The sequence below is a fragment of the Hyaena hyaena genome, unplaced genomic scaffold (genome assembly GCF_003009895.1).
Source record: "Hyaena hyaena isolate Hyena2069 unplaced genomic scaffold, ASM300989v1 scaffold_153, whole genome shotgun sequence".
In the NCBI taxonomy this organism is placed as follows: Eukaryota; Metazoa; Chordata; class Mammalia; order Carnivora; family Hyaenidae; genus Hyaena; species Hyaena hyaena.
The window spans coordinates 1687172-1711914 of record NW_024080785.1 but is presented as its reverse complement, the minus strand read 5'-3'; the positions used below and the strand labels follow the sequence as shown (position 1 = coordinate 1711914).

The 24743-nt window shown below is 40.8% G+C and overlaps 1 protein-coding gene across 3 annotated transcripts in view; it reads left to right on the top strand.

Annotated features, from left to right (window-relative positions):
- Nucleotides 1-24743, top strand: part of AOAH (acyloxyacyl hydrolase) — a 168920-nt gene that overhangs the window by 26127 nt on the left and 118050 nt on the right. For 2 of the 3 annotated variants that reach the window (XM_039239154.1, XM_039239156.1), the window contains exons 2-4: nucleotides 681-776; nucleotides 10574-10640; nucleotides 17649-17748. In XM_039239154.1, the coding sequence (XP_039095085.1) occupies nucleotides 681-776; nucleotides 10574-10640; nucleotides 17649-17748 (263 nt within the window). Of the gene's footprint in view, nucleotides 1-40; nucleotides 216-680; nucleotides 777-10573; nucleotides 10641-17648; nucleotides 17749-24743 lie in introns of those variants that run through there. The other variant, XM_039239155.1, reaches the window with a different exon arrangement.

The following is a 24743-nucleotide window of genomic DNA, read 5'->3' as shown; positions in this document are numbered from 1 at the left end:
GGATCCGTCCTCACTGCGCCACTGGCGCAGTCGAGGCGGCTGTCTCGCTCTGCCGTCTCCTATGTTCCACGCTTCGCTGGATTTTAAACTCCCGCTCTGTGTGCGTTAACGATGCCACCGGAAATGTAATCCCGCCGCTGTGGTGCAACACTTGTGGGCTGGGACTGGTTCCTCCTGCTGCCGACTGCGTCCCTGATGCACCACTGAACCCCGAGGTGACTCCCCTCTTCTTCCCCAGGAAGGCGAACAGGACAGCCGGCCCCAGTCTGAGGAAAGCCCCGTAGTTAGAGATAGGATGACAGGATCCTTCTCCGTCCCAGGCCGAGGTTTTTCTCTTGTCCAAATACAGACCTGAGCTTCCCCAGCCACTCTTTCTCTTCCCTTTGTCTTTCCGCAGACCAGGATCCCTCCTCTCCATGCTTCCTTTTAATCACCCCACCCCCAGTTCGCAATCACACAACGCTGGGGCCATCTGGATTTCCCGTTTTCTTCCTACTAGAATCCGTCTCCTTTCCTCCCAGACTTGGGGTTCAGAGTCCTTTGGCTTCCACCCTTCTTTGGTTGAGAGGTGCGGGAAGTACGGAGCCCCCTACTTCTCCCCCATGTTGCCCCCCCGCCCCCGGGCCCTCCAGCACAGTTTCTATACGACACTGCTGACGAGTTCTTCTGTCCCCTTGCAGCCTGTGTGGCGGTGGTATCCGTGATCGAACAGCTTGCTCAAGTTCACAACTCCACGGTGGAGGCCTCGATGGAGAGACTGTGCAGCTACCTTCCTGGTAAATAAAGAAGGGTCATGTGGCTGTGGGTCGGCTTTGTTGTCTCACTATGACTGAGTTAGTTATGTGAGTTGATATTCTTATGGGGCTCATAGAAATTACACACACACACACACACACACACACACACACACACACACCACTCGAGGCAATTTTTTCCCCAGACATTCATTTTCCACCATCGCAGAATAAGGTTGTTAAGGATATTTAGGGAATAAAATGTAGACTGGCCAATTGTTTCATGTTTCACATTTGTAATGATTTGACCAATTGGGGTTCATTGCTTTAAGTACCAAGAAAGTCAAAATAATAAAAATGGATAATTTTCAATGATTTGTGTTAATTTAACCAAATGTAGATTCCTAGATACATGCACAGCCTTACCCACACAGAGCTTTATGTAAGTGGAGAAGACAAGTGATCTTAAAAACAACAACAACAACAGGAAAATAATCTGGAAACATTCCATGGATTTGAATTGGATCTCAATAAATTCATCTTACCCATTCTCCAAAAAGTAAGGAATGGATTGATGATGTACACAAGTTGTATATTCTCTTTCAATCTCCACAAAATTGAGAAAATATTGATTCTATTTCCCTTATAGAATAGTATTAGGTGAGCAGTCACAGTGAGTAAACTTCTTTGAGAGTCAAATTGTCATTCCTTTAATGTGAAGAAACAAATCCATCAAGGATAAATTTTTTCAGAGGAAGGAGGCTTGGCTCCTGGTGATTGTGTCTTTGGTTTACGTAGCATGCCATGCCAGTAGTCCCACAGCATTTTCAGAGGATTTGTTGCATTCAGTCACAATATGCATCCACAAGCTAAATGTCTTGGAATTTAATCTAAAGACTAAGAGAGAATAATACACACACATGTGTTTACAATGTCCCAGATTGATCATTGCTAAGATTGTGACTTATTTACATCATCTTTCCCTTGTGGAATTAGACTGTGGCAGATAAACTAGAAGCACCCTTTGGCTTCCTCTCTCTCCCAGTTCCATTCTCCTTCCATCTCCCCAGAGGGAACCACTCGCATAAGCGTGATGGGTATTGTTCTTGTCAAAAGCAATACTTTCACATTCACTTGTATGAATACGTAAACAATGTATGGTATTGTTCAGTGGGTAATCTTTTAACTTTTTTTTTGGAGGAAACAAATCAAACGTAGAAAACTGCACAAAATAAATATATAACTTTATTAGTTATTAAAATGTGAATACCCTTGTTAACATAGCCCAGGTCAAGAAGGAACAGATAGGTAGCTACTCTAGAAGCCCCATTCCATCATAAATGCATTCTTTTACCTAAAGGAACCACATCCTGAATTTTACTGTACTCATTTTTTTGCATTGCTCTGTAGTTTTATTACCCAGGTGGGCATTCGCTACACCCTAGTCTTGCCTACTCTTAACGTTTTTCATATGTCAAGCCCTGGGATGTCTGGGTAGCTCTGTTGGTTGTTTCTGCTCAGGTCATAATCTCATGGTTCTTGGAATTGAGCCCCGCCTTGGGCTCTTTGCTGACAGCATGAAGACTGCTTGGGATTCTCTTTCTCCCTCTCTCTCTGTCTCTCCCTTGCTCGTGCTCTGACTCTCTCCCAAAAATAAATAACTAAACATTTTAAAAAATATTTTTGGTATGTCTCTTCAGTTCGTTTTAATCTCTAACTTTCCTTTCCATCCCTCCCTTTCCATTTAATTTAATTGTGGGATTTGCCTTGTAGAGTTTCCCACAGTCTGGATTTTGCTGATTGTTTCCCTGTGGTATGATTGAATATATTGCTCTGTGTTCTTTATTTCCTGAAAATTGCAGCTAGATCCAGAGGCTTGATCAGACTCCAATTTGATTTCTTTGACAAGACTATAAATGGTGATATTTTCTTTCATCAGGAGGCCATTATAAGTGGCTTTCTCTTTTTTCTTTTTCTGACATTAGCAGCTCTTGATGCTCACTAATCAAATCTGTTAGTTCACTGGGGGTTGCAAAATGATGCTATTCTAATATATCATTTTATTATATTTAGTGGTGGAAGTACCTTAGAGACACTTTGCCTCATCATCATCATATTAAAACTTTTTGAGTTTATTTATTTTTTGGGAGGGCAGGGAGAGGCAGAGAGAGAGAGAATCTTAAGCAGGCTCCACACTATCAGCGTGAAGCCCAATGCAGGGCTCAAACTCTCTAACCATCAGATCATGACCTGAGCCAAAATTCAGGGTTGAACACTTAACCGAATGAGCCACCCACGTGCTCCCATCATATTTTAGAGATGGGTTTTCCTCCCAGTCCACAATGGTATTGTTCATAGTAGGAAAGGCAGGATAAATGCCAGATTCCTTTGCTCTACTTGGCAGTTTTCAAATGATTCGTTGCCTTTCTATTAGTGTCCCATAGTAGCCAATTCGTTTTCTTTAAAAATATCATTCCGAACTCTTAAAATTTTGCGTATTTGATGAGTTTGGGTCTATTTCAATTATTATCCTTTCCTAACTCAAATTGTCTCATGTTTGACCAGTAGGAAGTTCCTCACACTAGCTCCTGAGTCCTTGCGATATGAACCTAAGTGACCTTTGATAGCTTCCTCATTGATTAGTATGACAAGATGCCCCAGCCCTGTCTTATACATTTCCAGTGCCAGGCTTGAAACCAGTCATTTCCCTGAGGAACGCTGGTTTCTGTTAGTGGGAAATTGTATTTTAAGACCACAATCTGAGTACATAGGAATGTTCATTGCTACTGAGTTGGTCATTCTTTGTAAGCCTCTTCAGTAGACAGTGATAGAAAAAATACATATAATTACAAATATGTATACATACATTTACCTATATTATATATGATTTTAAGGTAAAATGTCTCATGAGGTCATACTGACACTTCAAAGTCAAATTCAGGCCTACAGGATTTTTTTTTTCGGCAGGATTTTCTTCTTAACCTCTCCTGTATCAGATCTGTATCTCCTTTCTGCACTCAAAGTCCTAGTTCTCAAGGACAAAGGGATAAAAATATCCAAAATTACTCATTCACCTATCCATCATTACACGTATAACAGTCTCTGAATATCAATCCTAGTGCTGCTACCATTAATATACATTATAATCACTGAAAGCAATCAAAATTGTTCTTTGCATATACTCTTCCCGTTTCTCCACACTTGGTAATCATTGCCCTCTGTGACCTGAGCATACAGGTGTTCCATGCCATATCCATTCCCTTCTCACCCCCAGTCAGTCTCAGTCCCATCAGCAACTATTTGATTGATGTTCACCTTCAGCCCTTATGAGGATGACTCTCTAGCCAACTTGTTGTCTACAACTCATTCCTCAGGAAGGGCTCATGGGAACAATATTCCCTAAATTCTTGCATGTTAATAACAAGCTGCCTGTGCCCTTTACACTTGAAAGTCAGTTGTTTTTCTGGATGCATAAATCCTTGCCACACAATTGCTTTCCCTAAGTATCTTAAATGTGTCTTTAAAGAGCCTACTGATAATAAAGTTCCGTTTACTTGCAAACCACTTGCTGGTTTTGCCTAGAAGTTCAAAGGACGTTTTTTTCCTCTCTTCTATAAAATTCAGTCATCCAACTAGAATATGTTTCAGTGTTGGTTGTGGTATATTGATGTTCTCAGGCATGCAATGTGCTCTCAAATTTATTTTTTAAATAATTTCAGGAAAGTTTACTTGTTCAGTTTCCTTGATTTAGTTTTCTTTTTCAGGGATTTCTAGTATCTATATTTTGAATCTTCTTTGCCTAACCTTGATATGTTGCCTATCCCTTGAATACTACTCTCCTTTCATTTATTGTTTATCTTGAAAGTTTTCTCTTTTTCTTCCTTCCTTCCTTCCTTCCTTCCTTCCTTCCTTCCTTCCTTCCTTCCTTCCTGAGAAAGAGAACACACAAGCAGGAGAGAGGGGCAGAGGGAGAGAGAATCTTAAGTAGGCTCCGTACTCAGCACAGAGCCCTACTCAGGGCTCAGTATCATGACTATGAGATCATGACTTGAGCTGAAATCAAGAGTCAGATGCGCAATTGGCTGAGCCACTCAGGCACCCCAGAAGGTTTTGTTTGTTCACCTTGTGTTTTTCTTAAGACATTAGACCTTGTATTCACTTCTTGTCTTCATTTTGGTTTAGACTTCATTTCTCTTATAATCTTGTATTCTTCCTTGTGTTCTTTTAGTCCATGTCCAGAATTATTCTAATTCTGATTTCTGTTGTTCTTTCATTACTTAAAGCATTTTATTAATGCTTCTTAGCTCATTTTGAAATACTATGTTATGTTTTAATCCTTTTTTGGGCTTGACATTCTGGCATGCTTTTGCCTCTCTATAGGGACGGGATTTTGTTCCTTATTCTTTTTTTTCTTATAATAACTTTGTATGGGAGTCGACCTAGATACATTTCTGTTGCTCATTTTTATGTGAAATTAGTTTTCCAAAACTCTTAAAAAGAGAAGTGGTTCAGGGTACGTTTCTAAATGCACAGAACTTTATCTGTTGTTCTTATGTAGTGCTAAAACACACACACAACCACACAACCACGCACACACACACACACTCACACATGGGAGCGTACTTTCGGAGTTTCTGACTGTTTCCCTGCCCACTTTGGTCTGGATTTTCTTTCCTTTGCTTCTGTCCAGCTCAGTTTTGTTGCCAAACCGAGCAATTTCTCCTCAGCATGGACGCGAGCCTGAAAGGAGTCCCTGGTAGGTTAGTTTTTAGAAATTGTAGATGCCTGGCCATGCCAGCCCCTTAGTCCTTCTAACCCAGAGCCCCTTGTAGTTATCTGCTATCACAGTGGCCACAGCCCCTCCCCGTCTCAGCTGCTGTTGTTTAATTGGCCCACCATGCTTCCTAGGCAATACCTAGGTACTATTGGGGGCTACCCCTATTCTCAGGTTTATCTGGTATTTTATTGCTTTCCTTTACTTTCTACCCCCCAGATGTTGATAACCCACACACCTTGTGGCTGTGAGCGGCTTATCCTTGCCTAATTGTGTTTTGGGGTTTGTGGAGATACCCAGTTTTGTTTTCTTTTTAGGGCAAGTAGTGTTGCTTAAAGATGAAAGTCTCAGCAAAAATCATACTTCCCAGATTATCCTCTCCCAATGTACTAGGAAAATGTAAAACATGGACCAAGATTGCTGCTATGCAAGGTACCATCCTAGCTCCTTCCGACTCACCACGGGAAATTTCAGAGTCTGCTAAGGTGGAAAGTCAGATTCTGGTAAAATACAAGTTGACACTTTCCCAAGGGAAGCAAAGTTGGTATTTCAGTTTTCAGTGGTGGGTTTCCTTTCAATGGGAGGAATTTCAAAGGGTTAAGAATGGTGCTTGAGGTTATTTTCATTTTATTAATTAATATTTTACCGCTGGATAGAAATAAGGTACTCCGTTCAGCTAAAAGGCTCTTTCACTTGACATACATAAAGGCATGGTGGACAATCTGTTTCCATTTTATAAATGTGGAAAACAGTGTGTAGGATGGTCACGCGAACTATAGAGGGTGACAAAGATAGTCTGTCTCTGAGCTCAGGATTTCTCCTTCTTGAAAATGAAATGGGCCTGAGCCATAGTGCCTATTTGTGTCCAATACTGCTTTCTGTCTGGTGTGCCAGGAGAATGAGGGGACAGAGGAAGTGAAATTACACACTTCAACACACAGTTATTATTTTTAAATAGTATTGCTTTTACCTCCAAAGCAAAACAAGTTCAGAAGACATAACCTTAGCAGTCTGAAAGCATGTAGGCAACATTCTTGAGAATAATCACTCAGTAAATCAAGTTGGTCTTTCCTTGCCTGGGAAGACGATTTTTTTGAGTTGTGCGAAGCTTTACTGACCTTCAGTTTCACCTGCTGCTTTTGCCTCTGGCTCTCATTAGTAAACACCTTGGAAGAATCTCAGAATTGTTAATGGAAAAAATGATTAATGGAATCATTCTCACTAGGGGTCAGCATACTCATATGCCCTGAGAGCCTAGTTAGGACTTCACCTTCTTGGGTCATCTATGCAAAAATCTTATCTTTGTGGAATATGATAGTTAAAAACTCACGTAGATTTAAAATGAGGAAGGCAACTCTCCTCACATTCAATAGATTCTGAAAGCCTACAAGCAAACTAGAATACACAGACACAGAACTAACTCTGTGGTCAATTAATCTCTCTTTGCCTCAAATTTCACACCAGTAACTAGTGTATCACAATACTCACCAAACCTGAGCATAAATAAAATGTCCTAAGTGCATTGAAATGCATACTACAATGGGCTTTTAGAGTAAAAATCTAATGTCTTAGTGAACCATGCAATAGATCTGTGATCTGGGGCCTTAAGCACTCTAAACTTTAATGTTCCTCCCTGTAGAATGAGAGTAAAAATAAACACTCTTTCAAAAGGTTCTTATGAAAAAACTTCGTCATGGAAAACATGAAGGTTGTTGTGATTTACAACGTAGAATGCTCTGGGTTTTATATACACATACAGGTGTACATCTAATGTATGATGACTGCTTAGTTGCTCCTTTTTTACCCTCCTTTGCCATTGAGAATGGCCACATTTTCTTTCCCTCCTATGCTGTTCCAAGTCTGCTTGACTCTGTAGAAATTAAATGCTCTGTACCTTCCTGGTCACCGATGGTTTAACTGTATATATTTTATATCTAATAGGTGACTAGCAATATATAGGTACCAGTCTTTTCTGGGGTTGTATAAGTAACGACGAGGTGACATCTGACCATGCCAACTGGGCCCTGTCTGGCTTGCTCTGGAAACTTTGGATATCTTCACTCTGTACCTTTCTGTGCTGATCTAGAATTTAGCTCTCAAGGAGCCATCTCCTGTTCCACACTACCCATTGCTCCAGGAGCCTCTCACTCTTAACCATCACAGAAGCCATCTGAGAATGATCACCAAATCTGTCTGAGAAATGGATCATTTGGAGGGTCCTGCTCAGAGAGCAAGGAGAAACTTGCAGCCACTCAGTTCAACTTGAGCAAAACAAGGTTCTAATAAAATACACACACACACACACACACACACACACACACACACACACACCAGCATCTCTTATTGTACCAGAAAGAAGATGAATTTTCTGTCTTTCAAGCAGTACTGCAAGAATAAATATTGCTGAGCTTTCGGCTCAACTAGTTCTACATTAACCATACTTGAAACTGGCTTCCAGAGTGCTTTGCCAATTCATGTCATTTTCAATATCTGTTACATAATTCTCCAAACTTCCTAGATGGTCTAGTGAAGGAGACTGAATTCCATTCCCACACTTTCCAGATGAGAAATTGAAACCCAAAAGGGGTAAGTAATCAAAGGCCAGAAGCAGGCCTGTGAATGCTGAAATCAGGTCTCTGAGTCCCATGACACTCTCTGCTGCAACTCCCCTGTAGAGGAGCACCCAGGGGAAAGAGAGGTTCTTATTTTAGAACAGTTGTATTGAGGAGGCACCTGGATGACTCAGTTGTTTAAGCGTCCAACTCTTGATTTTGGATCAGGTCATGATCTCATGGTTGTGTGATCGAGCCTGGGTTGGGCTCTGCGCTGGATGTGAAGCTGCTTAAGTGTCTCTCTCTCTCTCTCTCTCTCTGGCCTTCTGCAATTCACCCAATTAGAATGTATACTTCAACAGCTTTTAGTATATTCTCATACATGTGCATCCATCACCACAATGAATTTTAGAACATTTTCATCGTACCAGAAAGGACCCTCACGCCTCTAAGCTGTTCTTATCCATCCTCCCTAGGCCTAAACACGACTAACCCATTTTCTGTCCCTATGTATTTGCCTCTTATGGACATTTCATATCAATGGAATTATGTTTCTCTTATTTAGCATAATGTTTTAAATGCTATATATATCAGCATGTCTGGCATATATCAGACCTGCATTACTCTTCACAGCTGAATAATATTCTATCGTATAGATATAGCCCATTTAGTTCATTTATTTGTTAATGGGCATTTGGGTTGACTTGTTTCCACTTCTTGGCTATTTTAAATAATGCCACTATGAATATTTATGCACAAAATTTTGTGTTTATATATAATTTTTATTCTTTAGGGTGTATACCTAAGAGTGGACTTGTATCATATTGTAATTCTATATTGAACCATTTAAGGAACTATCAGACCATTTACCAAGATAGCTGCACCACTTCATGTTCCCACCAGCAGTATATGAAGTTTCTAATTTCTCCACATCCATATTTGCTGTTATCTGTCATTTAAAAATAATTTATTTTTGAGGGACAGAGCATGAGTGGGGAAAGGGCAGAAAGAAAAGGGACAGAGGATCCAAAGCAGGCTCTGCACTGGCAGCAGCGAGCCCAAAGCGGGGCTCAAACTCATGACATGAGATCATGACTTGGGCCAAAGTTGGACGTTCAACCGACTGAGTCACCCAGGCACCCCCATTATTTGTAATTTTTATTATAGCATATCATAGGAGGTATGATGTGGTATCTCATTGTGGTTTTGATTTGCATTCTCTTAATAGCTAAAGATATTGAGCATCTTTTCATGTGCTTATTGGCCATCCATATATCTTCTTTGGAGTAAATCTATTCAGATTCTTTCTTCAGCTCTTTGGTACAATTCACCAGTGAAGCTGTCTGGTTCTGGGCTTTTCTTTGTGGGAAGCTTTTGATTACTAATTTGGTCTCTTGCTATAGGTCTATCTAGATTGTCTATTTATTTTTGAGTCAATTTTGTCAGTTTGTCTCTCTAGGAATTTGCCCATCTCACATAGTTATCTAATTTGCTGTCATGAGATGTCATAGTATTTCCCCATGGTTCTTTTCATTTCTGTAAGGTCAAAGTGGGGATATCATTTTAAGTTTCTACTCACAGTGTGTTTGAAGTCACTGCTTTACTGTAGAAAATAAAGTTCTTTGAATAGATGTGTTGTAATATAAAAGTAATATTTATATTATTACTAGTGAGTAAAAATTAAGTACCAGAGAGGGTTTCCCATACTTTCCTATTCTTTCACGACCATCCTCTCCAAACAAGGTGTGGGTAGCCCAGTTTGAGATGAGCATGATGAGATAAATTCCCACCAGAGAGATTCCTATCTCTTACCAGGACAACCCATCTGTCCTAATTGTGCTAAGGTCCTAATTCTCAAGGTTCCACATTTGACTTACAAACTGGAAAAACAGGACCGGAGAGCAAACAGGCTTCATTGTGCAAACAGATCAATCCACAAAGCATCCCTGTGCTCTCACAATGGAGAGGAAGAAGATTGCTTTGTTACTGTGCGTGTGTGTGTGTGTGTGTGTGTGTGTGTGTGTGTGTGTGTGATCTCTGGTATAGATGGCAGTGCAGGGACATTTTGACCATCTCCTTTTATCTCTAAATAACCAAGTGAAATCTTTTTTCTCAAATAAACACCAGAAAAGAGTATTTTTTAACAAAGCTATATTTGAGATTATTTACTTTAACATGAGTCCTGTTTCTTTTATTTCAACAAAGGAGATCTTCACCAATATTCAGATATTCCTTGCTGTGCAAAAGAAAATAAAACCCCCAATTTAACTGTATTGTTTTAATAAACTGGTAATCTTTATCATGTACAGTAAACAAAATGGCACTCATATAAACCTGAAATAATGAATACATTAACTGTAACATTTCCCTCAAACCCTTATAATTAATCACTGGAATCAATGATAAATTCATCATTCATCATCAATTCTTAGTAAAGATGATTATATTTAACTCACGTGTTAAATTCATCAGGATAAAAAATAATCTATTTCCCCTTCTTTATTTTTTCTTAGAAAAGTTATTCTTGAAGACGACCTGCTATTTGGTGATAGAAATGTTTGGACCAGACATCATAAAGCTGTGAGTATGCCGGCACATTGACCTGAGTCAGTGCCAGGACATGGGCGAACAGGGACGCTGGGAGACAGCTGGCTCCTCTGCCCACACAATGTACTCACTGCACAAGGACTTGAGCCGTGTTCCTGTTCTTGTTAATAGAGGAACATTCAGACCTGATTCAGATCCTCTATCACTTGAGGCAAAGGCTCCCCTTGAATTACCGTGTGGCATCTGGCTCAATTTCTCCTCAAGAGCCTTTCGGAAGAAATTTTACCAAGAGGTGACCGGATCCTCCTGTCTAGACGCAGGGATTTGGCCCCTTCTCCTGAGCTTCCCACAGTGCACTAGTCTTTCCCTTCAATCCCAGCTGTGTTCCAAGGCCACGTTCTTCCTAGGTCTTCTCCCCTCTCCTCCTTCATGGGTTTCCTGGCCCCTCTCTACTTCCCTAGCCCCAACCCTTGCCCCTCAGGATCCCCTGCGTGCGCCATTATAATCTGTCCACTTTCTTCTTTCTCTTCTCTTTCTTTTCTTTTTTGAGCTCAGGGGCACTAGATGGGAAAAATCCTATTCCTTCTTGTTTATGACATTTTCTCATCAAGGATCTATACATGACTTTCTTATACTTATTATTTACTTAGTTAGTTACTTTGAATAATGTAATTAGCATCCAAACCTACCACCCAGAACTAAATCTAGGACCTTGGTTATAATTTACTCTACCATCTGGTCCCTCTTTCATTCATTCTCATGCTTTTTTCCACCCAGGTCATAAATCCCATGGTCATCTTTCTCTTGTTTTCTTCTTCCTATAGTTTTATTATATATGTACATATACTTATGTTAATATATTATGTTATATATATATTTATGGATAATATATAAGAAATATGTGTCAATATGTAATCTGGAAAATTAATCTTAATGAATTGAGATGTTGATGATGATAATTACAATTAATGGTAATATATAATTGCATAAGATAATTAGAATTTTCATATATTTATTATACATATTTCTTTAACATAGATATTATTTTAGTCATTTCTTAAAGTTTTGAAGACAGTATCACATTGTAATCCTTTGGGACCTACCACTTGGGTTTATATGTCTTCTAGGGTTCATCCATAATGTTGTGTCATTGCTGTAGTTCACTCACTCTGCCTGTGTAGAATATTCCACTGTATCTCTACAAGACTCTATTCTTCTACAAGACTCTATTCCCTCACTCTCCCATTGATGGGTTTTTGAGTTGTTGATTGGCTTTCTATCTTGTGAATGGTGTTACAATGAACATTCTCCTGTGGTTCCTCTTTTATATGCCATTAGCCTCAAAGTAGAGAGGCTCAGAGGCACCATTCCCCACAACTAGGTAGCCTAGAGCTGTGGAATTTTAAAGACAAAAGGAATTTAAAATTATAAAGTCCAGGGTGGTAATCAGTGCTTGGTCATGCTGTGCACCTGCCCCTATTATATGTATCTGACTCTGTTATGGTAAATCATTTCTCATGAGCCATTGAGTACAAGTGTTTGGAAGGCAGGGACCCTTTCTTTTTAGCTCATACTTCTATTCCTGTCACTGCCTCCTAACTGGACTCCAGGCCTGCCCATTAGCACAAGTCAATAATCCACATTCTAGCTGCCCAAGTATCTTTTAAATAACATACTAATACGGCACTAGCAAAATTCTTCAGTTTCCACACTGTTTGCAGGATTCCTTAGCCACATACCCAAGGCTATTTATAAATCAGTTCCTGAGGGCATTTTCAGACGCATCCCTGGCTGTTCCACAGCACACCACATTCCAAACCACTTGTAACTTCCCACACACACCAGGGGTTTTTTTGCTTCAGGACCTTTGAATAAGATGTTCCCCCTGCTTGACTCATCCAAAACCTCTACCCCAGACAAATTCTGCTTCTTTAGACCTCAGCTCCAGGGTTACTTCCTCTGGAAGCTTTCCTGACTTTAGCACTTAGGGTGGGATAAGACAGATGATATTCCCACCAGCGTCAACATACACACACACACACACACACATGCACACACACACATACACATACTCGCACTGCTAGCATCCTGTGCAAACCCATAGCACAGCACTTACCACATCTGTTTGTAATTTAATTGTCTATTTACTTTTCTGAGTTGCTAACTAGATTGAAAGCCTTCTGAGATGCATTTCTTTCATCTCTGTATCTCCAGATCCTTAGCAAAATACTGAATATATGGAAAGAAGGAAGGGAGGGAGGGAGGAGGGTAAGAAGAGGGCTTTGTATCTTCAGGGCTTGAGTCTTCAATATATATTGAAGACCTTCAGTAAACGTTTGTTGAATTAATTATATTAAAAGAACAAAATTATCACTATAGATGAGCTATGACTGGACAGCTCCAAAGAAATTGCTTGGACCTATTAAAGCAGGAAAAGAAAAGCTTTTTAGCCTATTCATTGAATCTGCTTATATACCTAGTATGAGCTAGGTGTTCTGGTGGAAATGCCAGCTTGGCAGAGAGGTTCTACTGGGCCATATCATGGAACCTGAGAAGTACATGGAAAAAGTCAAGAGGATAAAGAGGGCAGTGCATGCAGATACCCAAAAGGGGGCGCCAGAGATTAGCTACCAAGTGTGCTGGGAGTGAAAGGGCTGTGGCCTGGGTTTATTGAGAAACTCATGGCTCTTCCATAGCTGGCTAGAGTGGTTTTAAGACAAAGATGAGGGGCGCCTGGGTCGCTTTGTCAGTTAAGTGTCTGACTTTCACTCAGGTCATGATCTCGCGGTTCTTGGGTTCTAGCCCCGTGTCTGGCTCTGTGCTGACTGCCAGCTCAGAGCCTGGAGCCTATTTCGGAGTCTGTGACTCCCTCTCTCTCTGACCCTCCCCTGCTCACGCTGTCTCTCTCTCTCTCTCCTAGAAAAAAAAAAAAAAAAAAAAAGACAAAGATGAGAAGAATGGGCCCAGTAAGCCACCAAAACAGGGCCACTCTCTGAAGAGGTGGTGGGGAGGAGAGGACATTTTTTCCTTTGTGATGACTCAGAGTCCGGAGACCACTAATTCTTAGTAGTAGGGGGTGGGCCATTTGAAGAAAGACAGTTATAATAAATGGTCTCCCTTTGTGGTTCTTCTACCATTAGTTTGGTTTGCAAGGAATTTTCCAGTACCTGTGTTCAGTGTTTGCTGATAGACATTTCTCCTCTTATGGTGTGCTTTTATTACAACTTCTTTGAATCAGTCACATACAGTTTGGGGTTGATATAGGTGCTGAAAATGACAACCTTATGATTTAGTTTTACCTCAGTTTCAGGCTTCCAGTATTAAACATTTTTTCTAACCCAGAGGGCATCCCTCCTCATTATTTCACACCAGTCAGTTGTCAATGATTCATGGACTAATTATTCAGCAATTATATTTCCTACCCATAAGCGAGCCACAGGATGTTGTTGGGAAGTGGGACACCTAAGCACTTAGGCATATTCCCCCAAGAACCTAGATCCTACAGGGAAGGGCTACTCCCAGGAGTGGCCAATGCCAGACAGGTGCTGGGTCCTCCACTACCTGGCCTTCACGTCCATTATGCCGTTGGTTGCCAGAGCAAGGCTGATCCTTGTCTCCTGTACATCGCACCTTACTTCCTGGGATTTATTTACGCTTTCCTCTAAATCATAAACTCTTGTATCGAAACGTGGGAAGTCTCCGAGATCATAAGGGGCCTAAACTACTAACATTTTTTAGAAAAAAAATGTGAAACAGGGTCCATAACATAGTACACATTAGATGTAATTAATGTGTTTTTAGACAACAAAAATACAATGTAATATCTGTGCCATTCACAAGATAATTACAGCGGTCCCCCCTTATCCAGAGGGGATACATTTCAATACCCCCCAGTAGATGCCTGAAACCAGATAGTACTGAACTATATATACTATTTTTTCCTATACATACATACTTGTGATATAGCTTAATTTATAAATTAGGCACAGGAAAAGATTAGCAACAGTAATAAAATAGAACAATTAAACAATACACTGTAATAAAAGCTATGTGAATGTGGTCTTTCTCTTTCTCTCTCTCTCTAAAAATATCTTATTGCAATGCACTCACCCTTCTTCTTGTGATGATGGGAGATGATAAAATGCCCATGTGATAGGATAAAGGGAGATGAATGACATAGGCATTGCGAGGTAAGTTAGGTGGCTATTGACCTGACGATGTGTTAGAAGGAGAATCGTCTACTTTCAGACGGTGGCTGACCACTAGTTATGGAAACCATGGAAGGCAGAACTACAGGTAAAAGAGACTACTGTACAAGATTTATACAAGTGAATAAATTTATAGTACGCTGTGAGTGTGGTCCAGAAATAGGATAAAAGTGTTAAGTTGCATAAGGAAGATCTTCTTTCAATGCTGTGAGTATATCTCTGTGACTAAATATTAATATATAAACTTTCTTTGAAAGTAACATCAAGGGCTAAATTTGAGAACTTTCATGTGTGCAAGTCCCTGTCCTCACTCCCTGCCATAGGCTGTTACTCTGTCTGTTAACCCTGACCTTGCTCCCTTCTTTTGATTTATGGTGATGATCATCATCATTGACTTCATTCTACCATGATCTTAATTAAACTTGTTAATTAGCTCTGCCAAATGTGTTGAAGCCTCCTCCCTCCTCCCTAATCCCCTACCACATGCCTCATTCCTGCACACCTCTATACCTGCAAGGGTGGTAAACAGAAGTAAATAAAAAAGTGACCATTTTCGTCTTTTCGCTACTATGGGAAAAAGAAAACAATGTTGGGTGGAAATGGATATTCTGAATTTGGAGATTTCCTAAGGATTTCACATCTTGTGTGTTGCCTAGGCTTTCTGTCCCACAGTTGGTAAAGAGCACGTGTGCTATTTTGCCACTTCTTTACATTCTTTACACTTCTTGCACATTCTAATGGTCTTACACTTGTCTGGATTTAGGAGGCTCAGCATTTTCTATTCTTGTCCAAAGGAGTACTTCTCACTTTCAGTCTTTTGATGATAAAGCTCTGGTCTTAGAGGACTCTGGGAAGAATATGCCTGTTCCTCTCTCCTACCCTCAATGTAGAGACCACCAGCCTGTCTGTGGGGTCCTCATTTCCACTCACGTATTCAAGTTCACTTACTTGAAATTGTGTTCTATTTGCAGAGAAAGAGAATAGGTCCTGGATATCATATGATTAGTTAGTGGTCTTGGATTACCACAGATGGAATATTGGCTGTAGGGTTTAAAAAAAAAAAAAAAGTTAAGCAGAGCCTATTTATCACCGTCTTGAGTCCACTAAATATCAAACCCCCATAAAGACAGTAGTCATCAGTTAAATAAATGAACCATTAAGTTGAGAAAAGATGTGTGAAAATGGCCACCTTCTCCTGATTTACTGACCCTTGGTAGACATTAGTTTGCTAATGGACTTTATCTGCAACATACAGCTTGCCCCACAACTTATAAGATGTGGCCTTCTTTTATATTTTAAGTTACCTTCCCCTCCACCTCTCATGAAGGAACCAAACCGTGGGGCCAAACAGATGACTCTCTTTTTCCCTCTTAACTCAGGTACTCAAAAAAGCTGAAGAAGCCATCCATCTTACCAAGTCTCAGACAAGGATGGAAGCAGGACTTAGAAGCTACCAGGAATACAGGGGCACATTCTCCTCAGCCTTCCTCACTGCACACAATGGGTTCTGACCCCTGAACCCCATCCTATAGATTAACTTTCCAATTGCTCAGTCCATGTGGCAGAAAATGACATTACAGTCCCAAGTTACTCTAGTTTCTGTTATTCTGGAACAGCTCAGAATGAGGTTGAAGTTTTTAATACCAATTCCAAATTCCCATAAGAGAGAATCTGACTGATCCTACTTGAATAGTCATCCAATGAGGTCCAATCAACGGCCAAGACATAGCGAGTACTACACAATTGCTAGGAATCTGCCCCTGTGGGTGAAGGGGAACAGTTAAATGATCATGTGAGCTGGGAAGAAATCCTAAAAAGCATCTTCTAAAATCTAGAACTGTGTTTCTGAGACTAGTCTCTGGATATTACCAAGCTATGTTTATGGATTCTTTTTGTTGTCTTGGTTTGGTTTGGGTTGGGTTTGAATCAATGATTTACTGGGTAAAGTTGCTAAAAATCCATGCTCTATTTGTTCCTTCATTTGAAGCAGCACATTGTACTCATTCTTCTTGGTAAAAAGAGTTTTGGGAGTGTCAGGTAGAAAATGAATATGGAAGGTTTGTGTTAGCCCCTTCAAACTAGACATAAACCAAAATGTTTAAAGAACATTTTCCTTACACCATCCTGGGTGTGGAAAGTCAAGCATATTGTATTTTCTCCCATAAGGTAAAGAAATATGTTGATTTTATTATTTTTAAAAATATTTATCCATTTTTCAGAGAGAAAGAGAGCATGCACACATACGAGCAAGGGAGGGGAAGAGAGAGGGAGACAGAGGATTTCAAGAGAGCTCCATGCTGACAGTAGAGATTCCAACACAGGGCTCAAACTCATGAACCGTGAGATCATAACCTGAGCCAAAGTCAGACGCGTCACTGATTGAGCAACCCAGGATCCCCGGGAAATATATTTATTTTAAAGGGAAGCAGATGATTTGGATTATGCCTAAGAAAATAATTTCAGGTGTTTAAGGCTTTATCATAAATGACTTTTAGTGAGCTTTAAAATATTCCTTCCATCAAATTATACCCCTGTCCATTTTTTTTTCCCCAATTTTATTTGTGGCTTCTCCTGAAAAGAATCATAGTGCCCAGGTGAGAGGCTGACCACAGCTCAGTGCTGTTCATGCCCCCTTCCCACCCCTAGGACCTTCTTCCAAACAGAAGAGAGAGCAACGTGGCAGGAAATCGTTTTGATCCGCAGCTACTCGGGGCTGGACTCAAAGACCATGCTAGAATCCGTTCTGGAGATTTACTTTCCTTTGAAATCGGTTCTATTTCCTAAATGCCTGAGAGATCTTAAATAGCCTTTGTTTTGTCCTATTTCCCTCCAGGCTTAGCACGGATATGAATGCTGATGTGGTGTGTCACACCCTGGAGTTTTGTAAGCAGGACCCTGGCCGACCATTGTGTCATCTCTATCCACTTCCCAAGGTGAGTGGGTTTTCGCTTTGAATGTCAGATTACAGTGACACGCTAGCCCTTTGGAAATATAAAGGGAGGTTCAGCTTCACTGCTCAGCGGTTGGGGACAGAGAGAGGCAAGATGACATTTTCAATTACATCATGTGAAATAACATTCCCCAGTTTCAGCCCAGACCCCCATTCCATGCTGCCAAAGACTGTTTTGGCTACTTAACTATCATAGACTAATCTAGAGCTGCGCTGGCAGTAGGTGGGAAATCTAACCAGCCAAGAAGAGGAGAGCTTAAATCTCTTTCTACTATTTAAAAAAATCAAGCAGATCACCTTCACAGAGACTAACTCATCCAGTTTGTCCAGGACTTACTTTCTTGGGATAAGCACTGAAGTCCCACATCCTGGGAAAACCTGAGCCGTTGGCCACCCACGTCTGAGCTCAATTGTCCTCACCCCTAAAATGGGTATACTAAAATGCCTAAAATACCTCCCTCATAGGTTTGTTGTGGGAAGTAGATGAGCTAATACATCCAAAATGCTCAGCACAAACCTGCCACATTAAAAAGTGTGGATAAAAGTGGTAGCCAATACAATTATTATCGATATCATTATTATTCAGAGGTAGCTGTGCAGAACCCTCTGTGTATATTATATCATGTTGGACAATTTTAAGTTGGAATGCAGGTAGACAGGGCTGCACAGGTTGACACACTTCTCAGCTCACATTCTGAATGAAAGCATAATATTAAATTCATTTCCGCCTCAAAGTGTTGAGTTTTCAGAAGCTTCCTGTAAAAATAAAATTAAATAATAAAATAAAATAAAATGCTATGCCTCCTGTCCCAGAATTGTAGTTTTTCTGTGGATTACACAATAGGTTTCTGTTTTATATGCATTTTCCCTTTTATTCTCATGGAAATAAAGTACATTTAACACTTTGTGGCCTGAACTAATGAACCCGGTGGTGCTGCCTGACATTAACCATCATAATCCTGTCTCCTTGAAAGGGAAGAAAGAGATTCAAATACCTGGACCATGTGTGCATGCCATGGTCCCTCAGTCATCGACTCAGTGCCAATTAAATTTCCCCTAATTCCACTGGAGAAGATTTGGAATCCACTGGTTTCTAGAAGGGAGAGGCACTTTTAATTGAAAAAAATTTTTTTTCATGAATTCAAATAGCATGCAAATATTGTATCATAATATTCGCTATTGGATAATGCATGGAGGAAACTATGTCTCTATGTACAAAGGCAAGCGATATGGGTTTTTTTCATCTCCTGAAATAACATCACATTATATATACATCGCACCCACAGTTATACATAGTCACAAAATGTTCAACTTTAAACTATCCCATGTAAAACGACATTCTGTATTTTCGTACTCTGTGGAGTTTATCCTCGAAATACCATTTCCTTGTCTTCCCACCTCAACACCCTGTGCAATCCCTGATTCAGGAGTGTTTCACCCTTGCTGGCTGGGATGGGGTGGGAGGGTTTCACCCCAGAACTGCTCATCTTGCAGCCTCAGCAGGGCATGCTCCCGGGTCAGCTGGCCGTTTTCAGGGTCGCTATTCTGGACCTTCCCCCTCCTCCTCAAACCCCCCTCACTAGGCTCCATCTCCACAGGCACCCTGGAGAAGTGGGTGTAAATGTGAGCAGCTCTCCTCTCTTCTGCCTCCAAGGTTTCTTTAATAGCAGCAACTGATATTTACTGAGGACTCACTACGCTGTGTGGCACTGTGCTTACACTTCACGTTACTTAGGCCCCCAAACAGTTCTGGGATGGAGGCACCGGTATTCATGATGACCCCTTTGTTAAAGTTGCAGAAACCCGGTTGAAAAGGTTATGTAATCTGCTGAAGGTCACTCCCTTAGGAAAGACTAGAACTGGGATTCATATCCTTCTCCTGCTGACAATGGTTGGTTTAGTCTCTTGACAATTGCCTGCGTTTCTGAAAATCCTTCTTGGGGTGTCTCTTCACATCAGCCCCCTGAAATCCTACCGTCAACATCAAAATGTTGGATGTTTTCCTTTTAATTTTTAAATAAATTATTATTATTATATTGATTTTTTCAGAGTTATGATAATGTGCTATATATAATTTTCCCCCTTAACATTATACTTTGAGTGTGTATTTTTTTAATGGTGGACATCAGACCTTCTTTTTCATTTCCAGGGCACACAAATTACACCCACAAAGCAGATGTGAATTAGTGGGTAGAATTACCTACCTACTAAAGATGTAAATAATTTCCAGCCTGCTGCCAGAAGCCCCCTCATGACTCTCCCAGTCAATACCCACCCCTAAAGTAGCCACTGTTCTAATATCTATCACCACAGATTAGTTCATTCGGATAAAGTTCTGCCCTTCAACATCATATAAATGGAATCATACGGTATGTTCTTCTCTGTGTCTGGCTTTTTTTGCTTGTAAGGTTCATCGTGTTTTGGGTGTGTAATGGTATCCCTGCGTGAAGGGGTCCCACACTCATCCTTAGACGCCACTCCTGCTCTAGCTTCCTAGTTAGTCCAACCAAATTCTGCTCTCACTTGCTTTCCACAAAATTTTCCACACCAATGCCAGAAAGGCCTTTCCATGAGGTACATTTGATCTTGTCACTCCACCTCAATGCCTTTATGTGGAAAGCATTTTCTCCTTCTCCCTCATCTTTCAATTTGATGGACTTCCCATCATTCAAGTCTCACCTTACATGTTGCTTCTCCAGGGAGTCCATCCCTGACTCATTTTACATACCCCTCTTGTCGAAGCTATTGTACTTCCCTCCACTGAACCTGCCTTGTTTTAAATGATATACCCGGGTGATTGCCTGTCTATCCATCTTTCCCACTGGGGTATAACGTCCAGAAAGACAGACTCAGCCTTGCCCTCCACTATACACCCAATGTCTAGGATGGGCCTCATACATAACAAAGAAATATTTGTTGAATGAATAAACAAAGTGCCACTAACTTCTCATCTGCACCCCTGATGGAAATTCTGGTTTCCCTTACTTCGTGGACACACTAATTTTCCCAGAGCCTGTCTCTCACCGTATTATTTCCCAGCTTATGATCTCAATATTGCTTACCCAATTAGGTACACATTTTCTTTTCTTTTAATTTTAATTAATTTATTTTTTATAGTTTATTGTCAAGTTGGTTTCCATATAACACTCAGTGCTCATCCCAAGTGCCCTCCTCCATGCCCATCACCCATTTCTCCCTAATTAGGTAGAATTTTCACCTAACACTTCAGGATTCTCCAAAAGCCTTCCTGGACTTCCACTATTGTCCTTCTGGATCCCCTGCTGCAGCCAAAGTGGAATGATTGGCTCTCTCTTGCGCTCACCTTAACCTTCCTCCCTCTGCACCCTTGTTCTCAATCATCCCTTCCACCCAGGGATGCTCTGTCAATACCAGAGCCATCCTTCGAGCTCATGTGTCTCTCACCTTCTCTGTAGAATGATTCCTAACCTTCTCTACAAAATTTTAACTCTGCTCTCCTCTGTCATCCTAAATACCTTTTCAAACAGTACAATGTGCCAGTGTTGCCCTATAGGCTTTATGTATATGAATCATTTAATCTTATGAAGTAGGTATTGTTGTTGTCTGCATGTTGTAGAGGAAGAAAGTGAGGCCCAGAGATATGAAAATGTGAAGTTCACATAGATTTTCTTATTCAGATGGGCAGCACGTCTACCTCTTGCCCATCCTTGCTGCCTCCATTGGGCAAGGCACATGTTTGGTATCTGGATGATATATCAGCACTGACCTTGATGTGTGTGATCTCATTCAACAGTGCTCTTGTGGGGCAGGGGTCTATTTTACAGATAAGGAAATTGAGACCAGGAGAAATGAACAGGTTACACAGCTAATAAGTGACAAAAAGTTTCAGCCCTGGGTCTGTTGGTCTTGAAAGCCCGAGTTCTTCCCCACGGTGCTCTATGCCTCACCGCTCCTCCTGGGGTAGAGTTACTTTTAATTGAACCACTGCTCCTGGGCCAGTGATTCCTCACAAGCAAGACTCTGCACCCTCAATGTCCTGCTTTGCATGCATTTCTGATTCTGGTAAAATACAAATAAAGTGACTCAAGTCATTGCCCCTGTGAAATGCATGCTGCAGGGGGTAGGGAAGAAGGGGGTCTTTCTGCTCCAGGGAGCTGGTGGGGCAGAACCCAGCAGTGCAGGGCAACTGTTAGGATCAACAGGAAAAGTGGAATCACATTTAGGGATCTCAGCAAACTGTGAATTCGTCATCTACAGCGCAATTGACATTCCACGCCCACTTTTGGCCAGTCCTTTAGCCACGGCTCATACCCTTCTCTAGTGTGTGCTCAAAATGGCAAACGCCATCCATGATTAACAAAGCAGGAAACAATCTGTAGTGTTCAGCAGGCACCAGGAGTGGTGTGGGGCAAGGGAAGGTGAGAGGAGGTGGAAAGAAGGACAAGACAAGCCTAGGAAAGGAAAAGAAAATCGCAGACTGCATTGTAAAGACCAGCCAGATAGTTTTGTGTTACCTACTTTGAAGGGATTATTTATACACTCCTTTATATTTGCATACAAAAGAAGGCATTGCCTGCTGCTGGAATGTGTGTGTGTGTGTGTGCTTGTACGTGTGTATGCATGTGCACAAGCAGAAATTGGACACTGAAAATTGAATGTGATTCCTTCACGTGTACCTTGAATCGTCTCTTTTAGATCTGTGTTGAAGTGCACCCATTGGGCTAAGAGGAGAGCCTCTTCGGCCTTATGCTGCTCCCTCCTGGGTCCCCTAATGCTGAGATGCTCAAGGCACACCCTATATCGTGCAACAGACGCCCTTCCTAACCACCCCTGAGCTGCAGGGACATGCTACATTCACAGATATCTCAAAGGCATACTCAAGACCTACTTCACACCACTTTGATGTACATTAAAAGAGAATTATATTCAGAGTGTGTGCTCTAGTGGAGATAGATTCTCTTTATTTCCCCAGGGCCTCCAACCCATTTAAAGTGCTGTGAGGCAGTGGGAGGAGGGAGTCAAGAATGACTTTGCTTTAAGATTCCATTCTACCAGTTGTGCTTGTTCAATGTAAACATCACAGGTAGGACAAGGGGCCTTGAGCAAAGGAAGAGAGGTAGCCGATCTGAGCTTTATTTGGGAAAGGAAACATAGATAGACATATTTATCCCTGGTGAGGGATAGTGGAAGGGAGGCTGGAAATGTGGACAAGGGGCAGATTGGAAGGCCAAACTGAAGAGTCATTTACATACGGAGTAAAATTTCGGTATACTTTGCTATTTATTTCACATAATAAATTTTAAGTACTTGAAATCGGTAAATCAGAGTATTCATATATTTCAAATACAAAAATTCATAAGCATAAGTAAAATGTAAGCATACTGACACATACATTCAACATACTCTATCAGTGATGTCATCTCTGAGCCATGAAAAAGTTCCCAGGTATTTCTCATTTGTCTTCATCTTCCTATCTCCTCTTACACAAATGGTGATTCTAATGCAGATGCCATATCAATACCAATTTTAAAAATTATTTTAGGGGCGCCTGGGTGGCTCAGTTGTTTGAGTATCCAGCTTCAACTCAGGTCATGATCTCATGGTTCGTAAATTCAAGCCCCATGTAGGGCTTTACACTGATAGCGCAGAGCCTGCTTCAGATTCTGTCTTTCTCTGTCTCTGTCTCTGTCCCTGTCTCTCTCTCTCTCTGCCCCTTCCTGGCTCGGGCATGCACTTACACTCTTGTTCTCTCAAAAATAAATGTTAAAAAAATTATTTTACAAAATAATAAAATAAACCACCATGAGGGAGAACCATTGCCTTAGGAAAGCAATCCAGACTTTGAAATGGCCTTTCCCCGGGTGAGTCTGACTGCTGCAGGAGCCAGAGATTTCTAGTGCTGAGTGTCGGGGAGGGAGGCATAGACAGGGAATTCATGTTTCCGTGAGACCCAAATTACCAGGAAGCTGACATAAAAGGGTTTGGGAAGGAGGAAGTTTTCACTCTTTTTATGAGAAAGTGTCCCATGACAAATTCTTGTTGTTTAACTGAGAAATAAAGCGGATCGCAGGAACTTAGTTTAATTTTTTAAACATTAAGTGTGAAGTAAAACATCTGGTGTCTCTTTTGATTGAAGATCTCAGGTAGTAAGGTTTAGGAAAGATTACAAATGGATAGGAAGTTGAACATTTTCTAAGATTCATGATTCACTAAATTTCACTCTGTACAATCACCAGTGCGCTTCTGTTCATAATGATGAGCTTAGTTAGCTCTGTGAGCTCTGTGAGCTCACACCGTGCTTCTAGATGGGTTATCTAATCTTCCCCAAGCTTTTTGAATGAGTCCCTTGGAGTGTGTGTGTGTGTGTGTGTGTGTATGTGTGTGTCTTTAGGTAAATTTCTCTACTCAATCTCTGTTTTACAAGATCCAAATCTCTAAAGTCTACCATTGTCCTCTCAACATTATAATTGTGACTTGCCTTTTTGGGGGGCTAATATGTGCACAGAATATACAAATGAATTCAGTGCTCTCAGCTTGACAGAATTTCTGTGTCAAACAAGGAAGAAAAAATTACTTCCTCTGTCATCATCACTACATTGGAGCCTCCATGGCTAGTATCATTGACAATGCTAGCAAAATAATAACTCAAAACTTATACTAAATAGAAATAATTAAGCTTCTTTTCCTATCTCCTTGTCTAGTCAACCTCTCCACCTTATATGTGCTTTTCCTTTGTTCTCCACCCTAACTCTGTACAGTATGTGAGTGTTTTCTTACCCATCCAAGCTTAGGGGAAACAGAATATTAAGTAATAAAGAAGTCATTTTTGTGATCACCAGTTTAAGGTTAAAGAAATTTCCTTCTTGAATGACATCTGATCTTCAACTGTGACTTGGCAAACTATTAGACAATGAAATGTTACTTGTGAAAGGAACATACGTTACAGGGAAAGAGTAACCTACAATTCCAGAGCATTTTTGTGTGTGTGCTGCCTCAATA